The sequence below is a fragment of the Camelus dromedarius genome, chromosome 2 (assembly GCF_036321535.1).
Source record: "Camelus dromedarius isolate mCamDro1 chromosome 2, mCamDro1.pat, whole genome shotgun sequence".
Lineage (NCBI taxonomy): Eukaryota > Metazoa > Chordata > Mammalia > Artiodactyla > Camelidae > Camelus > Camelus dromedarius.
The window spans coordinates 32,088,948-32,102,943 of record NC_087437.1 but is presented as its reverse complement, the minus strand read 5'-3'; the positions used below and the strand labels follow the sequence as shown (position 1 = coordinate 32,102,943).

The following is a 13,996-nucleotide window of genomic DNA, read 5'->3' as shown; positions in this document are numbered from 1 at the left end:
GAACATGCACACTCCGAAATCAGGCAGATCTTGATTCAGTCTTGTCTGCCACCATGACTCTGTTACCTGTGCAATCTTGGTCAAGTGATGGGCCCTCTTATCATCAGTATCTCCATTCTGTTACCCATTTTGTAAGGTGGTAGTGAGGATTAAGTGAGGAAGTAGATGCCAAGTACCTGGCACATAGTGGACGCTTAATAGAGGGAAATCATCATCATCATAACTGGCACCCATATTTCCATTTTTGACTGCTTTCTGATTTACATTCTGATATCGTAACCAAGAATAATGGAGATTTATGAGATAGTAGTAGCAGTATTTTACAAACAAAATGAATAACACACGAAAAATGAATGGTATGGCCAAGGCAATTTTGCAAGCATATAATATAGTTCAGGGGTCAGCAAATCACTGCCTATGGGCCAAATCCAGACACACCTATTCATTTACTTATTGTCTGTAGCTGTTTTTCCCATAACAGATACCACATGGCCCATAAAGCCAAAAATATTTACTATCTGGTTCTTTACAGAAAAAGTTTGCTGACCTTTGATTCTATTTCATCAATCCTCAGTGTGGTCTATGGACCCCTGAGACCCCTTCAGGGGATCTGCAAGATCAAAGCTGTTTTCACACTATTCACACATCATTGACCTTTTTCGCTGTGTTGACATTTGCACTGAAAGGACAAAAGCAGTAATGAGTAAAACTGCCAGTACCCTAGCACAAATTAAGACAGTGGCACCAAAATGTACTCATTGAGGTCTTCACCACCACAAGCTTGCAGGGGAAAAACCAAGCCAAAAGCTGGTTTCACTGAACTCAGGTTGGCACTATTGATATTTTGAGCCAGATGGCTCTTGGTTTTGGGGCTGTCCTGTGCACTGTAGGAGGTTTAGCAGCATCTCCGGCCTCTGCCCACTAGACACCACCAGCCCCTCCCCCCACTCCCCAGCTGTGACAACTAAAAGTGTCTCCAGACATCTTTCTTTTAGATTCTCAGTTTTAACTTAATATATGGTAAATATCAATAGATATAACTTAGACAAACAAAAATTCTTTGGGGTCTTCTATAATTTTTAAGACAGTAAAAAGTTCCTGAGACCAAAAAGTTTGAGACTTGCTGGTCTATTTTATATTTACAGAGTACGTATGATATTTATACCACTAAATAAAAAATAATTAAATGAAAAGGATCTCATGACCAATGATGAACAAGATAAAGGAAAAAGGAGTGGGAAAATAGGTGCCTGGTGGGTTTGCGATTTTGAACAGCAGGGGTTGAGGCGGGAATGGAGGTATAGCCAGCGAGAAGACAGCTTTAGAGACACGGGGGCAGTGTGACCTGGAGCAAGTTGGTCTTCTATCTGTGCCTCAGTTTCCTTCTTGTGAAGTGGCAGTGATCTCAGTACTTACCTCATAGTATTATTGGGAGGATTACATGAATAAATACATAAAAAGTGTATAGAATAGATTTGGCACTTAGAATAAGTACTCTCCATGGGCCAGCTATTATTGTTTTAATAATAAATAATCAATTTATGTCAGAAGAGATGAGGTCAAGCCTGCAGTTAAGGCACACAGGTGCTGCTGACCCTATCCCCACAGTGGGATGACTGACAGCAGAAAAATGCAGTCAGTGGCCCCCAGAGACAAAATTTTGTGGAGCCAAAAAAGAAATCAGAATCTCCTAACCCTCTTCTTACCCTAACATCACACTTTCTAATCCAAAATCATATCTGTTACCCCTGTGAGGTACATGGACGTGCTCCAAAGTTTCAGAATAAACGATGTGAGGTTGGCTTGGTTTCATATGTTAGTTCCAGAGCAGTTATAACTTTTCTTGTTCCCGTGGTGTGATTAATTTTCCCTTCAGCTCAGTTTGGCTGCCAGAAGACCATCCAGAATTGTGTTGATTTCAGCAATACCTACACAGCCATCCTCACTTCAGGAAGATGTATGCTTTCAAGAAAGTGCTTGCTAATTTTTATAGGGAGAAGAAGAATTAATGAAACCATAGGGACACTTTTTAAATAAGCAAATGAAATGTTTGTGGACTGGATTTTTTTTTTAATTGCCGAAGTAGAATCTGAATCTAAAATGGAGGATGTTACTTGAAATCTGAAATTGCCTTCCCTGTAGTAAAATGTCACACAGCTCCTGTGTCTCAGCTCTTATCTCTTCCGACTTCCCTGTATCAATCAGGACACGTTTTACTGTAATTGTTTTCTGCAGTTACTGAGAATATTAGGTTTAGATTCTAAAACCTTGTTGAATTCAAATGTATTCTCTGTGAACTCTGACCTGACTACACAATTCAACATTAACCCCTCTTTGTGGGTCTCCCCATTCTGCTTCATTATCCTTTGGGCACATTTCTCCATCCAACACACTGCATATTTTACATAGGTATTATGTTTATTGTATGTCTCCCTCATTACCGTGGCAAAGATTTTTACCCTTTTTTTCAATGCTGTGTTTCCTAACTTCTAAAACAGTGCCTGGCACATGGTACGTACGGACCCCCATAACCAGCTTTTGCTTTTAAATGAGGTGTGGAAAAACATCCCCGTCACATACAGAGCCTTTGTATGAATCAAAGTATCTATGTTGAAAAAGAATTAAACTCAAGAGCACTTCTGTCCTTCTGCAACCTGGCAGTTACATGAACCAAAGTACAAAATAGGCTATCAGGAACTTGTTCCAATGGTGTTTATTTTTCATTCATCTAATATTGTTATCCTTCAATGAATAAATATCTCTTCAATTAGCTGTCCAGCTCACAGAAGCATAAGCCTCAGTCCCACATTACCCAGACAGAGTATTGAGCCCTAGGGGTTCTTGACAAATAGTTATTAAGGGACTGATTAGCAGATGCACCCCCTTCCCCAAGAGATGAGTTCCAATGCAATTGTGTAAGGAATCTTTGAAAACTAAGATGAGTATTAAAGACTAGGGAAGTTCACTACTTAAATCTGTTCTGTAATAAACATTTCTTATAAGGCACAGAATTCCTTTGCAACTACATGCTTTATTTGTAAAGTCATATATTGGCATATAAGGTTTGCCTAAATCAGTGAATTGAGACATATACACCAGGTGTAGATGCTATAGACAGTTCTGTGCCAGGCTGACAATTGATGTATGAAAAGTAGCCCTTTTAGGAGACTTGAGTGGTACATGTAACCATTAGGGAATTACAAATAGAAGGGGTGATTGTGGGTCCCTTAAAAGGCAGGGAACATTTCTCATTCACCTTTGTCGTCTAGCATCTAACACAGGTGTATTATAGTCATGCAGTATTGGTTTGGTGATTGAATAAAAGCATGAGTAAACAGAGGGATCAGATACAATCAAGTACTAAACAAGATTTTAAAAAAGAGTCTACAATGCAGTGAAAATTCAGGCAGAAGGCAGAAGGGATCACTGGGAACAGCTTCATGGAGGAGACAGGACAGGAGTTACATCTTGAAAGAAATGAAGGTTCCAAGTGCTAGAACCAAGGGTAAAAGGGAATTCCTAGCTAGAAGAGTAATTTAGACCTGTACATTTATCACTTAAAAGGATTTTGAGCATACCCTCCAATATATATTCACTTATAATTATACATATTTTCTATTACACTGACATGAAAATTTTTAAATACATAAAAAATAAGATTTTAAAAGAGCAGTTGATGAAATAAGCAGATTTTAAATTATTTTTTATTTATTTGTTAGTGGTATATCATTATTTATATTGGGCACAAATCAGCATTTCAAATAAACTTGATGATTTTGAAGTTTTTTGGCTAACTTCTAGTGTTGGATTAAATTGCGTCACCTCATAATATGGCTGATGAGGAGTTCTAATAGCTATAGAAGACACGTCGGCTAAGCCATTTTCTTGTTATTCACTCACGCCTGAGTTACTCATATTGTTCTTCATCTTCAGTTTCTTTGAAGGAACTTATTTAAGTCAATTGTGAGAGTTAACTTGATTAAAGCTAGGTAATAGCATCTACTCATTCAACCAGGCACATAAAATATGCAACATGTTGACAGATGCTTAAAGTGAACAAATGAGTGAGGAGCTAAACCAGTGTGATACATGGCATCATCTGACAGACAGATGGATCGAGGGTGCCATTGACCAGGCTTCCCCTGTGCACATGGAGTTAGTGAGTCACAGGCTTGGAGGCCTGGCCAGAGATGGGAAGGATGGATGTGTGGGGTCAGATCATTAATGGTGGCTGAGAGATTTGGACGTGGCAAGACAGACGCATGAGACTCTCTACATATTTTTAAGAAAGGAGTAACAAGAAAAAGGCTTTATTTTTTTTAAAAATTGTCCTGGAAATCAGGAAAAAAATTAAAACCTCAAAGAAGCCAATTGAGAGGCATTATGAATGAAACTTATTGTTGAGCTTCAGCTAGCTCTCTAAGTAAACTCCCCATAGAATTGTCATCTGCAGGTCCCAGGACTCTGATTTTCTTTAAAACTATAGACCTTATTTCTTTATTGTTCACCCCCCAGCTTTATTGAGATATAATTGACAAATAAAATTATAAAATATTTGAAGTATATAACACAATGATTTGATATACATATACCCTGTGAAAGGATTCCCCCCATCAAGTTAATTAACACACCCATTACCCCACATCTTTTAGCAAATTTCAATTACCCAATAGAGTGTTATCAACTATGGTCACCACGCCAAATACTCGATCTTAGACATTATTTATCTTATAACTGAAAGCTTGTACCATTTACCAACTTTTCCCTATTTTCCCCCCACCCACCAGCCCTTAGCAACCACTTTTGTAGTCTCTGTTTCTATGGGTTTGACTTTTTTTTTTTTAAGATTCCACTTATAAGAGATACTATGAAGTATTTGTCTTTCCCTGGCTTGTTTCACTTAGCATAATGCCCTCCAGATTCATCCATGTTGTCACAAATGGCAGGATTTCCTTCTTTTTTTGGCTGAATAATTTTTCATTTTGTATATATATATATATACACCACATTTTCTTCATGCATTCACCTGTCAGTGGACACTTGGGTTATTTCCATGTCTTGGCTATTGTGAATAATGCTGCTTTGAACATAGTAGTGCAGATATCTCTTTGAGACAATGATTTTTTTCTTTTAGATCGATTCCCAGAAGTGGGATTGCTGGATCACATGGTAGTTCTATTTTTGGAGGAACCTCCATACTATTTTCTATAGTGGCTGTACCAGTTTCTATTACCAGCAACATTTGTACCTGCTCTTCATTGTTCTTGGCAGGAGAGAGCCAGGAGCTGCCTGCCTTTCCTGGTGAGTCAGCTGGCCAACATGGAGCACTCATTCCACCACATTCTCCTGCTGGAGATTAAAAGCATCACAGACACCTTCTCCTCCATCCTGGGCCCTCAGAGCAGAGACATCTTCCGCATGAGCAACAGCTTCACTGCCATCGCCAAGCTCCTGACCTGGCAGCTGGAAACCGCCAAGGCCAGAAGTGACAGGTGAGCAGGAATTCCTGGGTACCTCAGGGATCTCTTGTGAACCTATGGAGGTGCAGCACAAAAGGCTATGCTTTCTTTTGTGGGCATAAAAGTTCCCAAAGAAAGCCAAACTCACTATCTCAATATAGAGTAACTTCTGAATAAATTATATACTTGCTAGAATTTTTTCTAAATCTGTAAAAACCAGAATGTAACAAAAAAAAATTCTAAAACGTGCAGAAAATATGGCAAAGGAAAAAGACTATAGTACAAATAATAATTTTTATAGAACTCATTTATTTATTCAACAAGCATTTAACAATTGCCTTCTCTATACCAGGAACTCTGCCTAAAAGCTAGACATATAGAGAAATAAAACATGTTCCTTTACCCAAAGAGCTCATTGTCTAGTGAGGAAATAAATGTTAAGTGGGTAATTAGAGAACAGTGGGAAAGTTATGCTAATTACGATGGTGTCAAGGAGTTTGGAACACAGAGATGGTGTATCTGACTTCTGCATGGAATGGAGAGGAGTGGAAAGCTGAGATCAGGGAATGCTTCCTAGAAGAGATGATATTTTGAACCAAATCTTGAAAGATGGCCAGATTGCACCAGGCTAGCTTTGGGGCAGTATGTAAAAGAGAACAGCACTTTCTGGAAACAGAAGTCATTTTGTCTGGCTAGCGTGTGTGTTAACAAGAAGAGCAACATGAGGTAACACTGATGGAGTGGTAGGCAGGGACCAGATGATGAAGGACATGGCATACCTTCTTAAGGAGTCTGAAGTTTATCCTGTAAACTGTGAGGAGTCATGGCAGGATATGACCAGAATTCATGTTTGAGGAAGCTCACTCTGGCCCTGGTACAGGGAACATTGCAAGTGGAGGCAAACTGGAGTCAGGTGAAATGGAGGAAGGACAGAAAAGTGTCCACAAATATTGGCGACTAGAAAATTATTGATAATTGTGGTGAGTGAGCTGCCAGTGGTATGGCGGGGCATAAAACAGGATGCCTGGGACTGAAGGGAGAGAGTGGATACAAAAGCAAATCTGGCCCTTACAAGAAGTTTGTGGAGAAAAATCAAGAAGATCATGCAAGCTTGAGGGATGGGTTTTACTTTGTTGTGCTGTGTATTGAATAGGGAGGCACTTGAAAAGTTTTATGACCTTTAGAAGTTATAAAGTATTTTCAGATTCATACCCTCATTTGATCCTCATGATTGCCCTACAATTTAAGAAGGGCAGTTACCATTATTCCTATTTTACAGAAGAAGAAACAGAAGCTCAGAGACTGGTTAAATCTCTTCCCAGGGTTACACAGTAACTAAGGGATAAAAGATGTCCTCAGGTGCTCATTTTAGCAGCACATACACTGAAATTGGAACAATGCAGAGATTAGCGTGGCCCCTGCACAAGGATGACATGCAAATTGTGGAGCATTTCATGTTTTAAAAAAGAATATGAGAAAGTGTATATATGTATAACTGAATTACTATGCTGTACACTAGAAATTAACACAACATTGTAAATCAACTATACTTCAATTAAAAAAAAAAAAGGATGGCCTCAAATTTCAAATCCTGTGCATTGGAATGTATTCAGTTGTGGACAAGGGACAGGGCCCATTTGATACTAGCATCAAATTTTGTTGAGTTTGGGGGGATTACAAATGATGCATATCATTTCCGGTCTAAAACAGGATTCCAAAAACATGAAAAGCCATCTTGAGAAAATAGTGAGTATTTAGTCCCAAGGGTTCACTTTAGATTCAGCATGGCACAGAGCCTGGGGGTCCCAAGAGACATAAAACAAAACATAAGACATAAAATGCCATTCCTCAAGGGGCTCGCAGTCAAAGCATGAGCCAGGGTTTTAGTGGCAGTGTGTACAGCAGACTGTGGAGCATGAGAGATGGACAGCCAGGGAACCCAAGAATGTCTCACAAGGAAGGTGAAATTTAAGTTCATTCTGTGTTTATTGAGTAGCTTCCATGTGCCAGGCATCTGCATAGGTACCAGATTAAGTTGTACAGAATGAATGAAAGTTATGCAGATAAGGGTTGAAAGGATACCTGAAATAGAAAGGATGCCCCACACATGCAAAGATGAAAGAACTTAAGAGTGTGTGATCCAGACTAAGGAAAAACTGTTGGTTCAACACGTATGGAGTGAATACATCAGTGGAGGGTGGGAGAGTAAACAGAAAAGTTAGGTCAGAGGTAGGTTCTCAGAGAAGCAAGGAGTTTGTCCTGTAAGCAACATGGAGGCTTGGAAAGATTTTAATTCAGGGAATGAACACAGCTTCTAGCACAGTAATCAGCTGATAGTGGGCACTCAATAAATGCTTCTCTAGTAAAGGACTAAAGGATGAGAAAGTGGCTAACGAGTGGAGCCCTGAATGGATTTGGCTGGAGCTGTGGGCTGGCAAGAGAGAGAGTGGCCAGGATGCTGTTGTTGAAGCCTTGACAATAGGCTCCCTCCATTGTGAGGGAGGCCTAGGCTAAGTCAGCAGCAGGGAGCCTAAGAAGTCAGGACAGATCGATATAGTGAGCTAGCTTGGAATTATGAAGAAACGATTACTGGTGAGAGGGGGAGTGGGGAAAAAGGAAGGAGGGTGAGTAAAACCCAGAGCTATCTAGCTTGAGTGACTGCATACACATGGGAGAGGATGCTGATAACCAAGAAAAGACAGGAGGGGAGCCCATCTGGGAGGGCCTCTTGGCTCGTTCCACACAGAGAATATTTTCTGGCCAAGATGGTCTTCAGAGTCAACAATAGCTATTCATCTGAGGAAGACAGACGGTAAGTGCCCTTTTCTCTCAACACTGTAGTTTTGATTGAGCATACAAAAATATGTTGTTGCCTGGTTCAATATAGGTGTAGATATATATACCAGGGTTTATAACTTTGGTACTACTGAAATTTGGGTTAGATAATTCTTGGTTGTGGGGCTGTTCTGTGCATTCTAGAATATTTACCAGCTTCCCTGGCCTCTACCCACTAGACACTAGTAGCAACCCTCCCCCTCAGTGGTGATGACCAAAAATGTCTCCAGATATTGTTAAATGTCCCCTTAGAGACAAAAATCACCCCTAGTTAAGAACTATTGCTATATACATGTCCCGTTCAAAAACAGCATCTTCACAGACTCATGAGCTGCCTGACAACAGCCTACACATGGCATTATCCAAGAAGTCCAAAGCCAACATCATGAAGGGATTTGTCATCTCTGTGCAAGCTCAAAGGCATTGCCAGCCAACTTTCATGATGTGGTTTCAGAAATTCAGCTTAGAAATTCTACAGCTGGGGTTCAAGGGAGCCACTTTGTATTCTGCACACAGCCAGCCTGCTCATTTCTTCTTCCAGTGATGACCAGTGTGTGCATCAGAGGTGAGAGCTCAGGCCTGTATCCTGGCCAGCAGTCTGTCTGTTCTCTCTTGCCACTACACATGCAAAGCTGCAGGAGGTCAGTTGACTGTCTGTGAGATTACATGTGTGTAAAAGGTTTATATAAAAGAAAAACATGTTATACAAGGATGTTACATTAGGCATTCTGACAGGAAAAATGATTCTTAATAAGTTGGCCCGATTCAATTAGCAGTAAACAATTTCCCCAAGAAAAGAATTTAGGAAATGTGTAGATAGGAGAAAAAAAATAAAGTCTCATTGTCAAAATAGGATCTGCATTGGGAAAATGCATCTCTCCTCCTTTTATTATTTTTCTGAGAAATAAATTAAATGTAAAAAGATAAAAGGTCACCACTCCCCTCATGTACCACCACCACCGCCACCACCTCAGGCTCTCTCAATTCAAAATATTTCACCCATTTCAACCCTCACTGTCAATCTCCTTCTAATCGATTGTAATTATTCGGTGGGAACCTAAAAAGGCTGGTGTGGACAGCCAGCCTTTTGTATCAGCTGCTCATCCTCTCTGGGATGGTTGCTAAGGCTTCTCTCCCAACATCTTTTCTCTGAATAGCCTTCATTGTGATCATTTAGCTTCAGTAATTTTAATCTGTGCTCCCCAAAGCAGAAAGGTCTACACTTCTGTCTAAAGCATCCAGCAAAGTCTGATCCTTACAATTGAAGGGGAAATGAATAAGAGAAGTGAGCTTGAAAGAAAATTAAAGATGATAAAATTCAAAACAGATGTCATCTAATTTACAAATCTGACACATATCCCAGCAGGCCAGATTTTAGACTTCAGGCCAAAATTACAAGACTATCAAAAGAAAAACAATTAGCATCCTAGAGAGAATGGAAAACTAAAGGAGATAGGAACCTCCTTTGTGCCAAATAACTGAATTAACTGGGTGAGTTTTATCTGATGCACCAGGTAAGCACACTTGCACTTCTCTTTTTTCTATGTTTTAAGAAGAATGTTTATATCTAAATAATAAACCAACAGAGGCTAAATAACAGGACAGCCAAGAAAAATGTTTAGATGTGGAAATTAATTCTGGAGAAGCAAAAGAAAGATAACAGCAATTGTGGATTAAACTAGAGAACGTGTCCAGGTAGGAGAAAAGATCTATACCTTTTGAAACTGTGTGAGCCCTCAGCAGCCTGCTGGGTAGCCACTAACCATTGAATCATTTGCTTGCCAGGACCCAGGGAAAGCTGGGGAAGGAGAGGGTGGCTCCTAGCAACTGTGTGCTAGCTGAGCAGTCAGTGATCGCTGGACTAGAAGACGCCTTTGCCAAATTCATGTTGTGCCAGGGAGGCTCCTCTAATCAGGCACCATCAGAATTGGGGACAATTTGTCACAGGTGGTCTTGGTTGGAGGTTAGGCTCAGGCCCCAATTAGGGATGGAAGCTCTGAGGGATGGAAATTGAGGAAAGAAAGCAGGGGTGGGGAGGTAAAAATAAATGAGGAAAGAGAGAGAGAAAGGAGTGCCAAAAGGAAGGCACCAGGGGAGAGCAGCGGGAGAGGAGAAGGGGCCCCTGACACAGCCCTAAGTCCCAGGCCTGGGTCACAATTCCCTCACATCCAGCTTTCAAACTCTAGCCAAAGCCATCAAAGTCATGGGGGGAAAAGTTACTTATAAGAAAAGTTTTAACACAAAGCATGTGATTAAAGGTTTGCCAAACCTCTGGCTTGGTTAAATGGGTGGTGCGTTCTTTGGTTGCTTTCGTGTTGATGGTAGTAGTGGTGAGACTGTCTTTATTCTTTGTTTTTAAGAATCAGGCAGGAGATGGTGGGGAGACAATGAAAGGTAAAATATAGTGAAAACCAATTGGGTAAGTGTAAATCTGATTTTGGGGTATAGGTATCCCTCACTTTTCAAAAGTTCACTTTACATCCCTTCACTTTTAGGGAAGACCTACATTAGTACAGTCGTCTTGGTTCCAAGACCCCCATGGATACCAAAGTCCATCCATCCTCAAGTTCCTCATATAAAATGGTGTAGCGCAGTTGCCCTCCAAGTATAGCCTAGTTCCGCATCCGTGATTTCAACCAATTACGGATCAAAATTTGAAATTCAGTCTGTGGTTGGTTGAATCCAAGGATGCAAAACAGGGGATATGGAGAGATGATTGTACCTACTTTCACTAACAGAAAGAAATCCAAAGAGGATTTTTGCTTTTACCAAAAAGAGGGTAATTGCTTCTTCTCTTTGTATCTTTTCAGTTTAGGAAAGGTTTCATAGGAGCCCTTTACTTTCGGATAATGGGGGAAACCTGTAAATGGAAAGTGATAAGACAGTGGAGGGAAGGAAATAAAACAGCAGTATACGGGAGAGAATGAAGGGAAAATAGAATAAAGAGATTACGTTCTCAAGAGAAGGACTCCAGGAATCTGCCCTCCTTAGAGTGACCCCAGAGTTTTGGTTTATCCTAAATTTCATGCACTGAACATCAAAGAAATAGATGACAAGGGAGAACAGGGAATTAAGTCAGTGTGTGTCCAGAATGTGTAGCAAAGCAACGTGCAGACCTTTTTCCAACTGTGGCACTCTTTGCAACCTATCATTCCAGTGTTCCCATCTTGACATCCAGGAGTCACATTAGAACCCAACCCTGGTGTGAATCACAGTCCCTGGAGGCATAATCTGGGAGCTTGGGAGTGATGGCTCTTTAGTGAGCCCACGGGCAAAACTGCAGAGAGCAGGGAGCCAGGTTCTTCTCTCCAAGTTTGCAGAGAAGGCTGTGTCTGCAAGTCTGATCAAGCTTTTAACCAGCTCCTACCACATGACAGATTCAGTGTTAGGAGCTTTTTTACTATGTTATATTTTTATGTTCTCACAACAACAGTCTTTTAATATATAGTAGGATTATAGAGGTTTCATATTAAAGCATAATGGAGAAAATCTTGTGGGTGGGCAAGAACAAAGTAACATTCTCTACCCAACCCCTATTCACCTCTAGGCCTATGTGGTTCTTGGAGGGGCAATAGTGTAAATGCCCAGACATCAGCTCATAGAGTTTCCTTTCATTTCTTCCTTTAGTCTAGTCCAATGGGTCTCAAATTTTAGAGTGGACTAGATTCACAGTATTCACATTGATAATTCAAAGGAATTTTAAAGGAATGTCAAGGGTGACTTGCGTATTCCTCCCCCAAGTGATAGCCCACTAACTTTTATTATTACCTTCTAGAATACCTTTTTTGGGCCTCTTTTCCCACTGAAGGCTGCCTTCTCCAGAACTGTAGTCTGGTATCCATTCCCCTTGAGGTCTTCCCCACCCACCCATGCCCATGGTGACCTTTTCTCCTTTGATTTGCAACAGCTCACATTGCCTCTCCACTCCTCCAAGCCTACAGTCCTGCTCTGAAATGCTCAGTATCTTTCTGTGTGCCCCTCCAGTCTCCCCAAAGCTGGAGAGAGCTAATATTCAGAGCCTATGCTCTATGGAAGGAAAATAGAGTCTTTATAAAGTGCTTACACACATTCCCACTTTTTTAGGCAAAACATGTTAATACAAAGAGAAATTGATTCTTTGAGACCAACTGTTGGCTCAGAAAATGTGCATAAGGAGGTTCAGGACCATAATTAGAAACATGTGATGTTCTGGTCAGTGTTGCCCCTTGCTTAGGAAAAGCTGAATGCATTGTCACCCCACTAAGGTAGCCAGAGTTTTCATTAAAAAACAAACAAACAAACAAAAACCCTGTATCTTTTCAATCTAGGGAGGTGTATTGTGGTCACTTGTATACAAAGAAAATCAGAGCTACCATTCGTGGCAGTGGCTGTGGTTCTTGTTACTCCTCTGTGCGTAGGGAAGGAAGGGCTTCGGTTTTTTGCCCTGCTTCTCACTGAAGAAGTTAAATCTGACATGTGGTACCATTTATGTTCCATCTGCTGTTCATTTACTCCACCGTTTGTCTTTCCTTAAAGCAGCATTTATGGTGATGTGAAGGTCTGTAAAGGTATTTCAGGAATTCGTTTATCAGCAAGAGAGGTAGGTGGGAGACATCATTATCAGCTTTGAAGCAGCTGATGAAGCAGGCCCAGTGAGTGTGAGGCCCCAGAGGGGCTGAGTCGCCAGTGTGGACAAAGAGGGTGGAGGTGGAGGCGAGGCAGCCCTGACAGGGGAGTGAGCGACCAGGGAGACCAGACCCCTTTCCTGTAATGCAGCAGTGTTCAAAACCCAAGACACGCAAAAAAGAAAACAGGTTTTCATCAAGCTTCTATGGCTTGGCTTCCCCTTGGACACAAGACAGGGAACATCAAAGATTTAGCCTGAGGAAAAGAAAACCTGTGCTCTGGGAGGAGAGGTAAGAGGGACTTGACCCTCGACAGCCCCTTTTGGAAAGTAACAGCTGAGGCTAAGACAGTTCTACTGGACCCTGATTACCTAGCTATTTGCTGTGTTGGTTCCCGAACAGCTCTCTGTTCCTTTTTGGCATCCATCATGATTGAACTCTGATGTTGCTATTTGCATGCCATTTCCTGAGTTTTGGACCCCTTTCAGTTTTTCTTAAAGAGGACACCAAAATTTATTTTTCAGATCACTGGGAAGGGTTGCTCAGTGATTATATGTCAACTCTGTTCTGGTGTCTGTTCCTACAGAATGTTACTCAGCGATATTAGCGTACATTCTTGTTGGTTACTATGTTGTCACCAATCCCATAATATGTATTACTTCTTCCTGGGGTAGATTCAGAGGCAAACTAAAGGAAATGCCTACTGAGAAGCCAGTGGGGGAGGGTGTTTTAGGTGGGTGAGCTCTGGAGGCAGATACCTGTGTTTAATGCTGGGTTTCCTAGCTGATCTTCAGTAAATTACTTGACATCTCTGTGCCTCAGCTACTCCATCTTTAAAAGGGAATTGGCATTAGGGCCTGCTTCTCTGGAAGAATGAGAAGACCTGGTGAGAGGATGTATCAAAAAGGTAACTTAACCATTTCCCTGCTCTTCCAGTGTCAAATGATGGCAAGTGACAATGTCTTAACTTTTTCCATGTCCAGACCCAGTGGTTGCATTTTCATGGCAAATACTCTCCCCTTAATCCTCACTACCAGCCCCTTTTATCTGCTTATGTTCCCAGATGATGAAGTTAGCCTAGAAAAGGAGAATGTTGTC

The 13,996-nt window shown here is 41.0% G+C and overlaps 1 protein-coding gene and 1 non-coding gene across 9 annotated transcripts in view; both read left to right on the top strand.

The window, feature by feature from the left end:
- The window catches only part of VEPH1 (ventricular zone expressed PH domain containing 1), a 241,986-nt gene that overhangs the window by 91,700 nt on the left and 136,290 nt on the right, over nucleotides 1–13,996 (top strand). For all 8 annotated transcript variants that reach the window (XM_064492326.1, XM_064492329.1, XM_064492319.1 and 5 more), the window contains one exon: nucleotides 5,272–5,492. In XM_064492326.1, coding sequence (XP_064348396.1) covers nucleotides 5,272–5,492 — 221 coding nt within the window. The remainder of the gene's footprint in view (nucleotides 1–5,271; nucleotides 5,493–13,996) is intronic.
- LOC116155881 (U6 spliceosomal RNA) lies at nucleotides 6,819–6,921 on the top strand. Its single transcript, XR_004139785.1, has one exon. It is a non-coding gene; the product is annotated as a U6 spliceosomal RNA (small nuclear RNA).